The 19,938-nt window shown below is 35.5% G+C and overlaps 1 protein-coding gene across 2 annotated transcripts in view; it reads right to left on the bottom strand.

The window, feature by feature from the left end:
• Positions 1-574: 574 nt before the first annotated feature.
• MFSD14B (major facilitator superfamily domain containing 14B) overlaps positions 575-19,938 on the bottom strand; it is a 30,143-nt gene continuing 10,779 nt past the window's right edge. For both annotated transcript variants that reach the window (XM_058823485.1, XM_058823484.1), the window contains exons 2-12: positions 18,639-18,734; positions 15,471-15,533; positions 13,140-13,267; positions 12,182-12,296; positions 11,010-11,228; positions 9,820-9,933; positions 9,184-9,255; positions 6,595-6,707; positions 5,634-5,731; positions 3,705-3,862; positions 575-2,150 (exon numbers count right to left, since the gene is read on the bottom strand). In XM_058823485.1, coding sequence (XP_058679468.1) covers positions 1,950-2,150; positions 3,705-3,862; positions 5,634-5,731; positions 6,595-6,707; positions 9,184-9,255; positions 9,820-9,933; positions 11,010-11,228; positions 12,182-12,296; positions 13,140-13,267; positions 15,471-15,533; positions 18,639-18,647 — 1,290 coding nt within the window. In that variant the 5' untranslated portion in view covers positions 18,648-18,734 and the 3' untranslated portion in view covers positions 575-1,949. The remainder of the gene's footprint in view (positions 2,151-3,704; positions 3,863-5,633; positions 5,732-6,594; positions 6,708-9,183; positions 9,256-9,819; positions 9,934-11,009; positions 11,229-12,181; positions 12,297-13,139; positions 13,268-15,470; positions 15,534-18,638; positions 18,735-19,938) is intronic.

Genomic DNA, 19,938 nt, shown 5'->3' with positions numbered 1-19,938 from the left:
TTCTGTGATTTTGAGATTCTACTTCAAAAATCCAATCCATTGCAGGGATACTATAAGCAGTAATACATTTGACAACTGCTACTTTTAACACTAATATATCTGTATTCTATTCCATAGATCAAGTTTACGACATTCTAAGCTGGGATCATGCAAAACTTACCCAACTGCAGTCTGGCCTGCAGCAAAAAAAGATTATCCTGCATAAAAGCCCAAGCTTCAACTACAAGAAATTCAAGAATACAAGAAAAATTGAATTTTCTACGTAAGTTTCCTCAGAACAAGCTATTAATTCTGCAGTAGTGTTCAGATCAGAAATTATTCTCAGTGTTTTTTGTACTTTCATTCTCCGCTTCTCCACCCCAGTGGATAACATGTCAGGAACCCATGGAACGTCTAAGCAAAGCATGCTTTTCACCACTCTTGGTAACACAAACACAACACAACAGAACAGGAATCTAGGTACTGTCATCCAAGACTAGGATAAACCCACTTCTGCTCTGAAGCAGCCAAGGCACAACAGTGAACTTGGAAAAACAGACACGTACTCACAAAACCTAGAAAGCTTGGTATTTATATTTATTATGCATTAGGAAGCTTATTAACTTAAAAACCAACCTGCATAAGTACAAAAGGTTTCTTATCTGTGCTCAACATGGAAAAAGTTTCAAAATATATATTTTTAAAATTTGTTCAGTCAATACACAAGCCTTTTAAAAAAACTGTATAACTGTCTGTACCCTCATTACATTTATAAATACATGATTTACACAGCACCCCATCTGGAAAAATTAAAACTCCTTACAAATATCTACATATATTGTATACATATAAAACATTCATAGGAGTACTTCATCAAAGTTAGGTTTAATAGTCCATTTACACTGCAGCAAAATACATATAAATCTCTGTGTTCTTCATAAAATGTCTCTAAAAATTAGCACATTTGTTATAATTCATCACTCCTTTGAAGCATCTTTTAGAAAAAAAAGATATTCATATATCTATGATATTCAGCAGGTAAGACAGTGATATGAAGGCTGAATATGACTAATAACTGAACACTAAGAAGCAGTTAAGGCAGCGGTCAAAGGAATTAATAGGAAAAATTAGTTTATATGGCAGATAAAGTGACAAAATGCAGTACATACATATATGTTTTGATGTAAAGTACTCGGGCACCCACTCAGAATTGTCTATTTCTGACACTGCTCATTCTAATATTAAAATATATTTTTTTATAAGCAAAATATTAATGGGACCTGGCTCTTCAGTGCCATCTGGATGTGTTTTAACTGCACATAACTGATTATTGCAGAATGTGGCTTTAAGGTTTCTGCATGACCTTCATTTATGGCTAATTACTATCCTGTGTGATCACACACATTCACAATTCTGCCATCTCATTTACATCACTGCTTTCTGGTAACTACTGGAGTTCTTGCTAGTAAATAATACTTGAGAATTTCATTGATAACCACTATCTCAGGTACCAAAACTATATAGAGATCAGTGCCTCCCATGCTATGAAGACTACATATGGCATAGATGCAGACAAAAAGGCGTAAGAAATGTAAAACAACCTATTGTAGTGATGGCTGAAATTGTTCTGACTCAAACCTGTTTATTTTGCATTAATTTGCAATTTTGGGAACTAAACATTCAAACTTTAAAAAAAAAAATCTGTCTCTGTATTCAGATTTCTACCCAATATCAGAATTTGACACAGCATTTGCAGTTCAATACTGGGTAGAATCACACCAGCTTGTGACCTGCTGTTCTAAAAAACCACTCCTGCATGCATGACATCAACCTCAGGTAGCATACAGCAAGTGACCTCCTGTCACAGCTGCCTTCTCCTGAAAGGCAGGATACTCTGTACCTCCCATCAAGCTTCCAGAACCACAATTCAGTGCATGAATTTGTTCCATCGGCCCCTCAGAATTTAGCCTTCATACAGTGCTATCCTGCAGCAATGGTTCAATGTCCTCTTCGTTACTTTGGTCTAGGTTGTTACTCTGACTACTGCTGATGCTGTTGCTGTGTTTTTTGGTACTGCTGGCTTTGTTCTCAGGAATAAATAAGGCAACTAAAAAAGCCAGGAGAACAATGCATGCTCCAATCAGGAAGGCGGGACCAGGAACGATCGCTCTCTACAGGAAAAGAAGCATAATAAAGAATTCATGTTTCAGACACTGACTTCCGCATTATGAACTACACCACTAAGGCAGGAGATCATGAGAGACACATTTATGGGGACTATAAAATTTTTGCAAACAGGTTCATATGTGCACTTTAAAGTGAATTTTCTACATCTAAAATCCCCACAAATTCCTCACCTGATCTCCACACTGATTGAAAAATGAAAAACACATAAAATTTTCAATTGAAAGTATGATTGTCTAGATAATGAAACAGATGTTGACTTGATGCTTTTTTGTAATTTATTTTTTTGCTTTAGGCAACATGCTTGTTAAATCAACAAGACTCCTCTGAACATTAATAGAATAAGATTTCAACATCCACAAGTACAAGTCTCAATAACCTTAGCTTCACTTTTCCATGGCTGAGATATCTAGAATCAAGTTAGTCAAATAAACAAGCATCCCAAAAAAAAAATCAATATATGGGTGAGCAAAATAACAGTGAGACCATTCTCACTGCAGACACATGTTACTCATGTATGACAACTCAGTATTTGGAGTTATTGTCTGTTGCTTCTAAGCAGTTTATTTTAAAGTTCAAAAACAAAACTTATCCACATTTCAAAACCCTAACTAAAAACAAACACCAGAAAGGTTTTAACACAAATTTTAATCAGCCAGGTTTGATGGCAAACCTCTACAAAATAAAAATGTCAGCAATCCAGCTTTTCTTTAATCTTTAGCAACTTTTCTGTATCTGTGTAAACTAAAACTAGATAAAACCAAAAGTGAAGCTTGTCAATCCTGTGTACTTTTATTCTACCAAATTAAATGTAGGAAGTTCTTCTCAACAAAAGTGGGAAAATACCTGAACATAAGTATACAGTAACCAGGTATTTCCCTTGCCTCAATTCTTGTTACAATCAGAGGCCTAAATTTTCAGCTGATGGTCCGCACATATAAACAAATCAAAAATATATTTTGATGATATTAAATCTTCAAGAGGTGCTACACACACAAATACTCAAAGAAGAAATGAACTTCCACAAATTAATACACCCTCATTTGCAGTATAACAGCTAATTCATCTGAGCAGCTTTTGAGTATTAACCACATAATTGGGGTTTCACTGAGAGGAGTGAAAATCTTTCAAAAGCTGCCCTTTGTCATTGCATTGCCAAGTGTTATTATTACTCTCCAACACATCTGACAACTCCCCTGTTTGCTGTAATATGTGGAAAATCATAATGATGCAACTTCACTCAAACTTTAGTTCCAGTAAATTTACATCAAAATAAGTTACCTGGCACTGTTACAATACCGAAACTAATGCTGCTGCTACTGTAAATCTAAGTATTTACGATCACATTTAAATTATCTTAATCTGAATTATTAAATAAACCTGAAAAGTGAGAATTAAGAATAAGAACATCTTGTTCTTAAACAACTTAATTCTCACTTTCCAGGTTTATTAAATAACTAAGATTTTAAATCAACCAAAAAGACAGATTTCTGGCACAATGAATTCTACACAGGAAACTCCACACCAAATTTTCAACTAACCTTATTACTGGGATTCTGCTGTGTTTCAGTTTCAGAAGTGTTATCAGGTAGGAATTCATTGAATTCCACATGGAAGACAAAGAAAATAAGGCCATACAGTGCTGGTCCCAGGCCATTGCACAGTCCTCTTACTCCAGTTATTATTCCTTGGACAACACCTAATGAGGAAAAAAAAACAGTAGGATTATCTTTTTTTAAGCAAGGAAGAAATGCTCAGAGCCAAGAGCTCTGAGTGCATTCTAATAATTGTTCCAAAATAGAGCATATCATAATTATTTCTACATTCTAAGATGTAAGAAGTTTATTGAAGACAAATCTGTTGGATTCAAATAATCCTCTGCACACCATAGTCCTGTCACTATACTTGCAGATTACTTGAAGAATTATTATTTTTATTATTGGATAATATTTTGTTATTATGATAAAGAAATTTATGTGTAGGTTTAATTTTTAATATTAGAGTTCTTCCACACTCACCCAAAGTCTGCAATGAAGACAGCGAAGATAGCATTTAAATGTGGATCCCATTAAATTTATTTTCAAGTGAAATTTAGAGTAATGTACCTAAGTGTTAAGAATTGTGATTGGGAAAATACGCACAAATTGTGACCAGTATTTATTTAAATACCAAGTAACCTATTCAGGGCAGTAAATTAAGTATATAGCAGTAAATTCACAATACTTGACTGACTGCACTTTTATAATGGATTCTTTTTAAAGCTTGATTAATCAAAGTGCTATAGGTATACTTCTGTTTTGATTTCATTAAGTAATTGTGGCAACAGTGCAAAAAGTGTTTTTATGATATTAACTTCACATAATAAGAGTCTAAAAATGATATTTGACAATATTAATAATCTGCTTCATCCTTAAGGCAGTAACTTGTAAAATGGGAGGAAAAGAAAACATGCAAAAAAAGTTTTTACTTCATAGGTTGATGATATGAAAGTTTAAAATCTTCATGCCACTAGGTGGCAAAACCTCAGTCTTGAAAGCCTTAGCTATTAACACCAGTTTCCTCTATGTAAAATCAAAGTTCAATTGCTTCTGTCAGCTTAACTAAACCAGTAAGTTCTTGATGTAAACAGAAGTCTTTAAAAATCTTTAAATGTCTCAAAAAAATGGGAGAGAGGGGAATAATTACAAAAACCCATGTAAAATACCATCTTTTGCATCCTAAAACAGAAATCCACCTCCTGGAACAGTATCTCCTTGGTAATTCTCAGATTTCCTGCATTTACCTACTTCATGTTGTACAAAGCTGAAGTGTAACTGATACTCAAAATTTATATGTAAGCATTTTTTAAAGAGAATACTAAATTCAAGTTCGAGAACAATACGAAGTCTTTTTACCAGTGTTCTAATTTGTGATGACTTCTCATTTCACTTTAAAGGAAGAGTAATTTCTGACTGTACATTGCTTTTCATATCAAAAACAGTAAATTCTGTGTTTTCTCAGTTTAATTGGTTATGTTGGCATCCTTTTCTATTCCTGGAAAATCTGAAGTATTGTATCAAATAGGGCCAACTTTTCTACAAAAAAAAAAAAAAAAACTTCTTTCCTACATTTATTTCAATCTGGTAAAATGTGTAATTAAAAAGGTAGTATTGTTACATTAATCCTCACTGTTTATTAGAGAATACTGCATATAATAAAAGGAAGAGAAAAAAAGAGAATGTTTTTGTTGCCTTCATAGTGCTTTTACAGAAAGAAAGACAAGACGTACCTAATCAGAAATTATGTCTTTTACAATGTAAATATGATACATTTGTGCACTTCCTTCCTCCCTACATGGACTAGCAGACTTCCACAGGTACTACCAAGTGAAAACACACAAAGATAACTTGAAAAGTACACCTAGGTAACTCTTCTGCTTTCTAGAGAAAAAACCAGTCTGATGCAAAAACAGCAATTTATCAAATACTCACCTTGTTGATCTGCCTCTGCATTTCGTGAAACCAGAGCACTTATTGCTGGAAATGTAATGCTTGACATCGCTGCTACAGCTCCCGCTGCCCACATCATCCTGTGTTAAATACATAATTTGAATTAAAAATGACACTGCCCTTATAATTACTCCCCACACTCCCACAAGAGCACCCTTATTTCATTCCTTTCAAAATATACATACTAAAACACCTAAAGAACTGGAAATTATCTGGTTATCTTCCTGCTCCCTTCTCATATATTATTCTGAACTTGCTGAAAGAGAAGCACATTGGATTTGATTTTATCCTAGCAGAGAAAAAAAACAGGAATGGGAGGGAAGCAGGCTTTCCTCTCCAAACATTGTACAAAGGAACAATTTCCCAGGGTGTCCCAGAGAGACAACTGACTAGGAAGTACTCTTGATAAATGGCAAGCACTCCTCCCTCTCAGTAGGACACACTTTGTAAAGAGTAAGATTTTCTAGCTTATGGTTCCAATTGTCTCTACTTAAAGACAGAAGAAACTCTAGACAGTTTCCAACAGAAGAAACTGTAGATAGTTTCTAAGACCGATGATAGTTGGAGTAAGAAGATATGTTACAAAAACAAGTATAGGTCCAATACCTAATGGGTAAAATAGATCTAGTGGAATTACTAGACAGAACATGCTACTTATTAGCTTGTGAGTTTAAGAAAAAGTTTTAACCACATTCATAGACTTAGTACTCAGTGGAACAAAATGTTGCAAAGACTCCCTTTTCAAAAGGGCTGTAAGTACACAAAATTCTATCATTCCAACATATGCAAAACACAGACCAAATTTTGGTAGAGTAATGAAAATGGGAATACTTAAGTCACAGAACATTCAAACACCCATGACAACAAAAGTAGAATTTGTCGGGGGAAAGAAAAAACCTTTCAGCTCCTTAACAAGTGTCTACATAGCAAAACGCACACTTACCAAGACTGAGATCCAAAACCATACCAAGTCAGCTGAAAGATCTGAAAGCCAAGACCAAGGAGAACTGTGTTTTTGTTCCCTATAGTTCTCATCAAGATACTGAGAAACAAAGTCTGCAAGAGAAATAAGTTCAACCAAAAGTTGTTTTAAAAAGTCAGACTTGCTAAAGTAATTTCTCCCATGCAAAGTAATTCAGAGGACCTTTCAAATGATGAGAAAATTCACATTTGTCCTCTTTCTCCTCCTGTATTAAGCCCAAAATACAGACAAGTCATTTCAACATTTAATGTACAGATATTCTTAACACTTAAAGGGTTACTACTTTGGGACATCCAGAACCATCTGTACTACCTTCTCTATGTATATTAGATGACAGTGTCTATTTCCAATGCAAACAGGCTTTCATTTTCACCTCTACAAGCCCTATTGTATTACAGAATACAGCACTCCACAAAATAAAAGCAGTTACCAAGCAAAGACAGTGCAGGCTGGACACAACTTGAATTTACCAGTATTTACAAATACTAGAGAAAAAAAAGACTGCTAGCTCAGAAGAAAGTAAACTCCTTAGGTCAGCTGAATTATTTTGCAAATTTACATTTAAACTTACAAGTAAATCCTGCTGCTTTGTCACCTTCATCACATACACTGAAATTTGGCCAATTCCAAGGCACCATTAATTACATTTTCTACTGACTCTTTACATAACTGACATGACCTTTTCATTTGCACATGAAAGCTAATCCTAATCAAAGATCAGTATTTCCATTTTTTAGAAGTGTTACTGCTGAGGGGAAAGGAGATCCCAATTCAGATACAAGACACTCAGGGCAAGAAGCAGACACTTCCTAGTAAAGCAAAGTCCACATGGACAACTTGATTCAATTAATGGACCACACACTTTTCTTTAACAGGAGAAACTCAGCAATGCTTCAGTAAAAATACAGAGAAAAGGAACCAGGACTGCAGAGCAGAATACACTTCCTCTCTTCTCTTCCTGATTGTCTGTCTGAGATGATTTTCCCACAGCAGCTCTCACTGGTCTCACTGGTGGGTAGCTGGAAAGGTGTTGTTAACACACCAGTGCTTTGGCTACTGCTGAGCAGTGCTGGCACAGCATCAGCGCTGTCTCTCAACATTCCCCCCATATCAGCAGACTGGGAATGGGTAAGATCCTGGGAGGGGACAAAACTTGGCACACTGACCCAAACTGACAAAAGGGATAACTCATCCCATACGGTATCAGCTCAGATACAAAAGCTAGAAAAGGAGGAGGAATGGGGCATTTGTTATTTATGATGTTTACTTTTCAGGGCAACTGCTACGTGTGTGGAAGTCCTGCTTCCCAGGAAGTGGCTCAACACTGCTAGCTCATGGGAGGCAGAAAATAAACGTTTTTTTCCCCCCTGTTTGTGCACCTAAAGGTAGCTTATTAAAGCAAAAGCAAAAGTTATCTCCTAAGAGTTGTTTTTTACCTTAATTTTTCTTCCCTGTCTGTCTGGAAAGGGGAGTGCTGGAGCAGCTTGGTGGGTATTTGTCATCCAGCCAAGGACAACTACTCACCCTAGCTTTCTTGTTTCTCATTTCTAGTTTGAATGCTACATAGAAAAAATACAGTAATTCTACCCTCAGTTCTTTCTTACCCAACATGCCAACACAAATCAGTATTTATGAAGCAAAGATTATGTCAATAAGCCTAGATTACTAAGCTGTACTCTTCAAAAAGCTCAAAAATCAAAAGATTTTCCTCATTTTAACACTGAAAATTATAAACCAGAAGGAAAACCATCTTAAAGATTTTTAGAAAAATACTGGTCAGCATAAAGTATGACTGGCAGATGTGAGTGCACACAATAGCCTCAGAAAAAACCACAGCACAAAGATTAAAATAATTTCTTGAATTGCTAAGGAAGGCCACAACTGACACTAGGAAAACTGGTAAACATTGATGAATGTGTTGTTTACATCAAAACAGTAAGACCTTCATTCAGCTAAGAATGGCAGCAAGGGTACAACATACTCTATATGCCATTCCTCCTCTTGTCATCAGAACAGGAAGACAAACTGCATCCATAAAGATAACAAAGATCGCATAATAAAAACCTGGATTTACAAAAGACATAAAGGATTTGTTGAAAAATCAGCTCACTGTCGCCAGTTAAGAAATATGACAAGAAGATAACAAGGCCTCACAGCTCCTCAGCCTCCAAGCGGAGCCTAAGTTACCCTGGAAAGACTGCCTGTATGCAAGTTTGATAGCACAAACCAACTGAGCAGGTGCAAGTAGCATGACTTTTATTTAAAATAAGGCACTTCCCTTTCAGAATGCCTTGCATTTAGTAACAAATTTCCTGTATTGTTTTAATAATTTTAAGTCAGAGTTCCAATGAATTTACTGATCCAAGTCAAGCAAATTTTATCTTTCTGATATCCAGATCCAGTATTACTAAGGAAAGCTTATACAAAGTAAGAAATTTACATGGACTGTATCACGAATACAACATTTAGTGAATGCAAGATACGCTGACATTAGAGCAGGTAAAAAGTTTTTAGATGAGCTTAAATGGAGCATTAAGAAACAGAGCTTACCTGAGCTATTATGGACAGAATGCCCACCACAGCTATAAATGCCGCAATGCTAACAGATCCAAAGCCTATAACCTGTAGAGAAGCAGAAATTGTGTGAAACAAATGCCAAACACAATCCAGGACAATTAGTAGCAGGGAATATCTTTTCAATGAAAACACTCATCCCTGCTTATACTCTAGATTTATACAGGATCCATTCAGGAAGTGTCCACTTTCAAGAATGATCCCTAACTTGACTCTTTGCCAAGAAAATTATAAAGGGGGAAAAAAAAACTGCCTTAAAAAAAGGAGACAAAAGAAGTCATAGATCTGGAAACTAAAGTTCTCTATCCCTCCCCAAAACACAGCTGGTCTTTGACAGGCAAGATCCCACTTCAAGACAGACTCAGAAACTGCTGTACTAAATGAGAACAAAGGCCTGCTTAAGGTAAACACGTGCTTAAAATACTGCAGGGTTTATGCATCAGGAGTCAAGTGTTACTCAGTTTTTGGCTTAGCAAATCACCCGGCTTTTAATCTTAAAGTTTTACTTTTTGGCAGAAAGCAGGCCTCTAAGCAAAGCCTATAACAACAAAGAAGTCATAGGGAATACTTATTTAAACATCCTTAGTAAGATGCGAAGAGATCAACATTTACCTGTCTCAAGTACAGAAAGAAACTAGAATACTGGCCAGCCTCAGGCAGATATGAGAATAACACTGTAATGCAGATTGGGAGAACTGTAGGGTCTTTTCTAACCTTTTTCAGAGACTGTAAAACAGAAGAACAAGGCAGGTATTAAAACATAGTACAAAGCCTATGAAAGTGTAAAGAAAGAAGGTATATTCCCTTTTTTTGCATGCATATACATCAAAACAATTACACATGGACTCTGTTAAGCTGCTGAACATTAAGTCACAAACAATCTCTTTATATACAGTTTGGGGAACTCAATTCTTCAGTAAAGTTTCCATCGAGATTTTTGTAGCTACTGCTCAGTACCAAGTCAAAACTACTCCCCAAAAACAGCATTACATAATTTTAATAACTAATGTCTTCTAATGGACCTCCACAGTAATTATTTGTTTTGAAAGATACTAGCAAATAATATACATTTCTTACACTTGTTCACCAATTATAATTATAATTAATTACTTTAAGGAACAAATAAATTGCGGAAAACAAATTCTGTAACTGCAGTCTTTCGAGCATGCCATTCATCTCTCAATATTCACAACCAGTTCCCAGCAGGACAGATCTTGAGAAGAAAAATCACTTCTTCCTTTCTTAAGATATCAAGGTGTAATGAAAACATAAAATAACTGAGTACGTGTGGGTGAGTGAAGTCACTACAAAGACTGCATGGTATGTTTTAGCCCTTCCTATATATGCCTACAAAAAGATCAGGCTTTATAGATCCAATCTCTATTAGAAATAAATCATACATAACCAAAAGTGGAAATCAAGAGTGCAGAGAGATACTGCCAAAAGTACAGTCATAAAGTGAGTATGTAAAAACTTAAAATATTGGTGCATAAGAATTCAGCATTTCTGTTCGCAATAAAGTAGAGCACCTAAGTTAGAAAGTTAAAGTATTGTACCATTGGATTTCACACCAAACATTATTTTCAAATCTAGAATTATTTCATCCACAAAGTTTGGTTTGATTTTGATTTTTAAATGCAGTTAGATCTTTATGGGCAAGAACAGAGAACGGAAACTACGGCATACCCAAGAGTCAAGCTACCAGTAAGGCTGGAGACTTCTCAAGCTTACAAACTGAAACGAATAATTATTACTTATCAATCACCAAATATTTAGTAACAACTTATTGAAGTGCATCTTACTGCAAAAGGATCTGCCTGTTCCCATGATATAGAAGATCCCCATGAAGCAGGTCTTATTTTTTCCGGCAGAGATTCTGGTACAGCTAGCAGGATGAAAAAGATGTCCACGACAGCCACCAACGTGGCCACCAGTACAACCAGACTATCCCCGTAGCTGGCAGACAGGTATGCTCCAATGGCAGGACTAGTCACCAAACTTGCCGCAAAGGTGGCAGATACCTATGCACAACAGTTTACAAACCCATCAAAGTGGTTACTCTCCCATTACAGAAAAAGGAAGTAACTTGCTCACCACCCCTCTCTAGAAGTGTCATTGAAAAAACACCCAAGTAGAAATTCAAGTAAAAAACCCAAACCCAACAAAAAAGTAAATAAACCACATAATATTTACAACAATAAGTATGGGTCCCAAATACAGTCTCTACTGCCTTCTCAACAGCACACCATACTAGACAGGATTTGCACTCCAAGATCAGGTTTGGCTCAAAGGAAAATGGCTCTTACCTTCAAACAGACTAAAACCTTTATTTTATTTTCTAATTAGGAATTTGAAGTGATTTCACTGAAAAAGTTGTCAGTACATTTAAATGCCTGCCTAAAAGAAGTTTAAAAGCTAAGGACATCTATCAATAGACCTCCAAAATGTAAAGTAATATGGATATTAGGAAAGCACACTAAGCAGGAATTATATTACCTCTGAATGGACTAGCTTGTACTAACCAAGTTATTTTCCTCATCTTTTGATCATGAAGAAGGATCATATCTAAGTTATTAAAAATACTGTTTTATGCATTTTCATTCCTTCTTACCATTCCAACATTAGAAAAGGCCATTTTATACCAAAAAGAAGTCATATGAACTATATATGCAACTTAGAGGTGATGGAAAACTATTGCTAAATTATATTACTTGCATTTTCTTTAACATTTAATGTTCTGTTTGCAAAAGTTAAAGACATTCTTTCTTACACATGCCCTGTATGCAAGTTGTCAAATTTTAATTCTGCTCCCATGAGCACGCAGCACTCTGTTCACTGTGTGAACACTAATCCAGCATTCTGAACTGTGGTACACTTCTTTATCAAACTCTTTAATCGGGAAACAATCTGTACATCAAAACTTCAATATGAAGGTCATAATCTGACCTTTTACCCCAAACTGAGCATATCTTACCAGTCCGTAGGCTGTAGTTCTTTTATGCTCTTCTGTTACATCAGCTACATAGGCAAATATTACAGAAAAGGTAACAGAAAATATTCCACATACTGAAATCATAGCGAAGTACCACCTAATAATTTAAAAGCAACAATTAGAAAATTTGAACTAAGATCTCTTGCTTTTTATCTTACTAATAAGCAAGTTTGTGTTTAAGTCTAGGAGGAGGGTTCCTTGAAAACTAACACAGAACTTTACTGGAGATGAATGAATGACTGTACAGTCTCACTTAAATACTGGAAAACAGCATTTAAATTATTTTATATTCTTCTGTTTACTATACATCAGCCTAAAAGAAGAAGTGGTCCTTTGAGGACATGGTACCCATAGATTTTTACCCTCTCGAGTTCAAGCTACGAAAAATTAACTATCTTAGAAGTTATTTCATCAGCCAGTTAAGGAATAAACTATCAGACATATAATACTGTGGAACCTGAATTCTGAATGCATTCAGACTGTAAACAAAATTCTTTTGTAATTCTTCCAATTACAGTAAATGCAACTAAAGTCGTAACTGAGCAGTACTAACTTGGTTTCAAAGTACTAGTCAAACAGGTAAAAGATCTCACTAGCAACAATTACAATTTCTTTAGCAAATAAATGATAAGGTTCATTTAGCTTTAGAAAAACTTTATTACTGTCAGTCATTAAGGGAAAAAACTAACAGCTGGTCTTAAAATAGTTAGATGGGATTGTCAAATCCTTGAAAGAAATGCTTTATACTTGTATGAATATAGTTCATATTCCATTATTTCTACTTTTAGGACACACAGTTTGAATACATCTTGAACAGAAAAAGAATAATGCAATTATGTCTTGAAAGGAAAGCTGCTTTCTTCTTATCTTCTTGTCCCCTTCCCATTTCCCCAGACATCTCTGAATATCTGCTATCCTGACAAGACTTTGTACCACTTACCATGGGCTTATTCGCATTAATGGAATTGGGACACAGGTGAAGAAAACTGTAAGAAGAAGAAAATATTTTCTTCCCCAAGCATCTGAGAGAGCACCTATTAGTGGAGCACTGAGAAATGACAAAAAACCCTGAGACAGAAGAAAAACAATTAGTACATCTGCAGCTACATTTCCAAGGCTCATTTTACAATATAAGAAGAGAATAAAATAGATAACTGAAAATTGACATGATTTGTTCTGTAGTCTAGTTTTCTGTGATTCTGAGGTTTTATGTTTCAAATCAAACTTGAGTGAATTTTAAAAACAAGAAAAAAGAGACAGCATATGTTTTTTCAAGTACTATTTGATTCAATATAGAAGTAATACAGACTCCAAAATCTTTAACATCTCCAAAATACAGTCTGGTTCCACAAAAGACATTATCTTAAACTCTATCAAGAGACTCAGTGCTAGATTTCAAACCCAAGTTGCCCTCTAATTTGGACTGTCCTAGGAGAGAGCTTTGGGTAACATAACTGCTCTCTGAACAAATTCAACAGCTTAAATTAAATTAAACACTTACTGCTTTATACTACATATTCATCCTGTACAGTACATCTGTAAATAGCAAGAACTATTAAGATCATTTGAGCAGGCCTGGCAACTTGAGATCATGCGACACCATAATGAGATTCCTGTGGTAAAGGTCAGACTCACATGTCCAGTAAAAACAGAAAAAATTAACTAAGCATCAAATACTAGATTTTTCCAGAATTTCATGAAGTCCTAGAATCTAGGCCTCATATCCATTTTATTACACAGGAGAATTAAAATAGGAAAGGATTTCACAGGTTTGTTAATTGGGGAACAGTTCCTCCTAATTAGTACATTCTTCATTTATCAATCCAATTGCGCCCTAAGTCCAAACATTAGTAAATGCATGGTTCTGTAAGCACCTTAATACCCTGGAAGCCTACTCCGGCTAACTTTAGCTTACCTCTCTTATTCAAATGTAATCACACAAGTTTAACATATGCATACAGACTTGCTATACTAAGAAACTGCTCTGTCAAATCCTTACAAACAAACCTGATTTTCAACATTTTCAGTAAGTAGACTGAGAGCAAAAGCTGTAAAGCCAGACTACCAGATCCTTGGAAAGTTACATGTCTTACTCAATTGAAATTACATTTTCTGTTCCTTAGAATCAGATTTCAGTGCCACATGAACTAACATGTTTTGCTGTCAAAAACATTTCCAATGTTTCACAAACAAAGTTTTAAAGAAAAAAGACACAGAAGTACAAGATCTCCCTAGCCTTTGATCTCCAGTTTATTAGACCTATTCATTACATTACAGCACTTTTCTACAGGCATGCTCGGCACAAAATCTATGGGGAACCCTCTATTTACTACTTTTAATACATAGTTACATTGCAGAGCGAGAGAAAAACTTAAAACAGGAAGAGGAACATGAGCTTTGTTTGCCTATGAGAACAATGAGAAGATAACTTCCTCTTTCAGTCTTAGACAAACATCCCAAGTGCACTGTGTTCCGCCAGCTCACCATGAAAGACAGCAAGACCAGCAAGCTGATCCTAAGGATGTTGTGTTCTTACAGCTAAAAGCAGTGCTTTAGATTTGTTACCTGACATAGAGAAAAATAATTTCTGAGTGCTACAAATTATCTTAGTCATAAGTTTGAGCAAGGGCTTTGCAGCCTCTCAGCAAAAGAGTTATGAAAGATAAGACTTTACATTAGTTATGCTATAAAACTCTTGCAAGCTTTTTTGCGGCCACAATTCAGCATAATCACTGTGGGAATGCAGTGGTCTAAGTAAGCTATAAATTGCCCTGAATATCTTGAATATCACAGAATGTTCAAGATCTGATTAAAAAAATAGGACCAGGAAATAAACAAACCTGATGAAAATTAGCTCTTATGCAGCATTTTAAGACAAAATCACAATGATCAAATGCTTCATTTTCTATCTCAATGGTATGATCATGATTGCATTCAGTTTCCTCTGATATAAATCATTTAACATTAGGAAGCAGACAACAAAAACGTAGCTTTATTTTCAGACAGATCCTTATCAAAATTGCAAATAGCTACAAGTGGAACCTATTCAAATGAAAGGAATTTAAATTTCTGAGAAACATTCCACTTCTCTCAAGATACTGCCACTTCCGCAGCAAAACTTGAATTCAGCCCAAGAAACAACCACTACAGTAAAAAAATGATTCAAGAATTAACTACATTCTCAGTGTTTTGTTATGTTCTTATGGAAAATGTAGTTGAGACAAGTCAAACACACAGAATACTTAGGTCAGAGGTTTAAAAAACATCTTACCTTAACACCTTGAATAAGTCCATTCATTAAAAATGTATGACTGGGAAATGTTTCATGTAAGACCTGAAGGAAGGGGGGAAAAAAAGCACCATTTTAATTATGAGAGACAGGAGAGAGTTGATTCCAAGTTTAAACTTGATTTGTAAAACAGGATAGCTCTATGAGAACTTGTTAGAAAAAAAGGATCTTATCCCAAAAAAAAAAAAAAAAAAACAAAAAAAAAACCCCAAAAAACCTGGAACAACAAGAATCAAAGCATCTTCTACCTCTTTTTTGTTTTCACAAGAAAATGTAAACAAGATTTAATATGTATTTATCAGCATAAGTTCCTATGCTGGCAAAGACTGTAATGCACAGATAGTTGGTTTGGGACACTGCTCAAAAAGAGGATCAATGTAAGCAAAAACCATCTCCAGGCAGTACAAATTATAAAATTTTTATGTAGCTGCTTCATTTAAAAGGTTGACTGTCAATATTTAAGAGTGAAAATATTTAAGAGTGAAAATATGACTGTCAATATTTAAGAGTGAAAATGAGATTCTGCTAAATTACATTGACACAGAAAAAATAGTGCTATATTCACAACTGAACACACAGCAGCTATTAAATAGCCATACAGTTAAAAACACTTCCAATTAGTAAGTACATGCTTACAAATACCAGCAAGAGTTCCGAGTGTTTAAATACAGCTACGAATTCATGTAAGGTGCTTTATCAGCAGTCCTAATTCAAGGACAAGAATGTTAATCTATGCTAAACAGATTTACCATAAATATGCAAGAGAGTTAAGGGGCCTCACAGGTGCTATCACATTGACTAAAAAAAAAAAATTATTGTGATGTTCAAAACATATATGCACAAAAATTCAGATTCAAACAAAACTCACATTCATTTGCACCTGATATTTATAGCTAAGTGCCACCAATTACAAAAATTACTTATATGTATACTGAGAAAGGGTCACTGAAAAGTATTAGCATCATTTCTATAGGAAGACTCAGATTCTCAAATCATAGGTTTAATCAGAGTGGTGGTTCTCTTACTAATTACTGGTCAAATAATTCTCCTTATTTACATCACTTTTCCCTCCTGCCATCATTCTTTGATTAGGTATTTAAAACAATTTTTCACCTGTTAGAACACTGATTTTATGAACTGAGGAAAAAAAAGATCAGAACTCAAATTACAGATCTAAAAGTAGATACCTTCAAAGTTAAAGAAAAACAAAACAAAACAAACAAAAATAGGAAACTCAGAGAGTCAAATCTAATTACCTGTGAGCTGTTTTCTAGTATTTTTTCCTGAGAGGTAACCCTTGCTGATACTAAGTTCAAGTTTTTTGATATTAATTTGTTACTTTATAGACAAGAGAAGTTGACAAACTGGTAGAGGGAACTGCTTTATTTCAGTTCTACCAATAGATACATATTCAAAATATATATATATATATATATTGAAGAGAGAACATGTCATTAAGTAATTAATATTGCTTATGGTAACTTACTAACACCGGTTACAAGTCCATAAATAAAAAAAAATGTCCATAACCTCTGGGCAGTCTTTGACTAGAATAGCCTTTGTGTGCTTTACAAAGACTTTAAATCTTTTCTTCTCCAAGTATAGTGTCATGAAACTAACAGTACAGTTTTGCTGACAGATGTCAAAAGAAGTGAAAAAGCAATTTAAAATTTAACTTTAAATAATCTCAGCCATCAAACAATTTATTTTCATAGTATGCAACATTTTCTTAGACTAAAAGTGGACAATGACCTACAGAATCATGGAAAAAACCACAAAAAATTGAATAACCATGAGCTTTGATCAACAGGCCAGACGTTATCATTTCTGCCCTTCCTACCTGATAAACCTGCTTGAGCAGAAGTAGGCAGCTGGCAGATCAAAGGCTGAACATTGCTGATATCACTCTCTACATTATATCTAGTACTGCTAGCTCATAAGCAGGCCAATGCAAGCTACCAGAGGTACATCACAAGACAGGTGCAAAGTATCAAACCAGACTTGAAATTATATAAACCACACAGCAGCCATTCAGTGTTTACAAAGCGGACTACAAATAAAGATGATTACCTTCAACTATGGACCTATTCCAGTTGGAGTATACTACTGGGCAACTATTGAATACACAGTTCTATTAAAATTTGTGGAGGTTTACAGATCTGTAAGAATCATGATTTGCATATTTATCCTTTTAAATGAGAAGTGCCAAACTTGGACAAGTTGAAATTGAGCACTTTGCTTAAGAAAAAAAAGCAAAGAAAAAGGAAATACAAGAAAGACCACCCAGTAAGCTTCCCTATATTTTGACAGCAGCAAGACAGGATGAGAGGACAGTCATTTTGTGAGACAACAGCTTTATGAAAATGTGTCAACTGTTTATGTGAACTTCTTTTATTACTAAGTAATGTTACGAAGTCCAGCAACAGCCTTTAGAAAAGTTAGGCAAATACATTCCAAGAGTTATGTACATCATCTTACTTGGAGTTTGGAGAAGGAAAAAAATTAACTCTTTCAATCATACAAAACTTTTTTTGCCATGTTTTCAAAGTGGTCTCAAGTATAAGGCAATGAAAACCTGGACAAGTAGAGGCAGACCTTCTGCAATTGCCCACAGGCAGGCCCCACTAAAATGAACGAGATCCATGCCTTCAAATTAAATGCTTCATATCCTATTACCAAACACTCAAATTATCTGTTCACCTAGAAAATAACCAGAACATAATAAATACTTATGAAATCCATTTCTTACATGAATGCCTTTGCACTTGAAGTTACAGGCTGACTAAACAGTTAGCCCATGGGAATATACATAGTTAATGAAGGGTTGCATAGTTTATTCAGTTGTTACAAGAGGAAGATTAACTAAACTATGAAGTCTTGAAAAAGCCAGAATTTCCAGAGATACTTTAATCAATAGATAAACTGGTGTTAGTCTAAAAGGCAAATAAGAGTTAAAGAGCAGTACAGCAGAATTAATTTATTTTTCTTTATCTTCTAGTCTTTCAGCAGTCCAGCTCTCAGCTGCTTAGACTTCTGGAATTGAGGTAATGAGATATGCATTAATATAAAGCAAATTAAATCCAAAATCCCTAGAAATTAGCAAATTAACATTTGTCAATACCAAGGCAACAGCTGATGAACAATACTTACTGCTAGCATTGGAGTTGTCAAGAGCCCCCAGGCAAAGAATTCCAGGAATATGACCACCACTGCATGGTAAACACTCGGCCGACCAATACCTTGTTGCTAAAAAAAAAAAAAGAACAAATGCAGTGGTTGTACACATCCACTTCATTACATGCGCAAATATCTCTTACAAACATGTTTTGAGCATAACCACTTTTCAGCATGACCTACTAACCAAGCCCTTGGGAACAACAATAAGCCAAACAAGGGAGGAGAAATTGTTTTGTATTACAAAACAATTAAAGATCTCCAGGGAACTTCAAGTTTGTTCCCTTGAACACCTGCTGACTGAAAAGAATTATTGGCCCTATTCCTGACATTGTCCTGTACTGCTCCCACCTCCAACAAGTCTTTAGGCTTTCTCCCACTTGAGCATTATTCACAACCCTTCCATGACAAGGTGACAAATGGTATACCTCTCCCTGCTTCCTCCACAAGTGACAAGACACATCCACTCCATTAAAATCACAGCACTGCTTCAACAAAACCATGACAATGTACATAATCAGAACAGCAACAATTTTTGTATTCGAAAATGCCAAAGTATGAGACAATAAGGAGCTGCTTATGTCATCTGTACAACTGTTTTCTACTGATTGCTGACCTACTGATTCTATGCTTGTGTCTCCAAATACAGACTTCAGACTGTGGAACGATTCTACTGGTCAACAAGCAACTCCGGAAAGAATTAGCTAACTATCAAAGTACTCATGACTTTGTGAAACTGCTGCCATTCAAGATCAAAGGACTTGATCCCAGATGAGATTAATGAAACCTTTTTATTTAGATAAAATGGGCAGAACCCTTGGGAAAGGTGCATTTAACCAGAACTGCTGTTTGCTTGCTTTCTTCCTGAAAGAGATTTAAGCAGAGGTGCTGAACAATTGAGTGGGCTTCACTGCAGTGACAGCAATTGTTGACAAGAGGAGACTGACAGACATCATTTAGCTAGAGTTCTGAAAGCCTTCAACACAGCTCCCTGTGACACCCTTACCTCCAAATAGGAGACACATGGATTTGAAGTGTGAACCATCTGGTGGATAAGGAACTGGCTGGATGGATGCAGCCAGAGAGTTGCGGCTCTGTGTTCAGGTGGAGGCTGGTGACGAGTGATGTCCCTCAGGGCTCTAATGTGGGACGAGTGGTCTTCAATACCTTCACTCCTGACAAAGACAGTGGGATAGAGTGCAGCTCCAGCAAGACTGCAGATGACACAAAGCTGTGCAGTACAGCTGACACAATGGAAGGGCAGGCTGCCATCCAC

The sequence above is a fragment of the Ammospiza caudacuta genome, chromosome Z (genome assembly GCF_027887145.1).
Source record: "Ammospiza caudacuta isolate bAmmCau1 chromosome Z, bAmmCau1.pri, whole genome shotgun sequence".
Taxonomy (NCBI): Eukaryota; Metazoa; Chordata; class Aves; order Passeriformes; family Passerellidae; genus Ammospiza; species Ammospiza caudacuta.
This window is presented reverse-complemented; position numbering and strand designations above follow the sequence as displayed.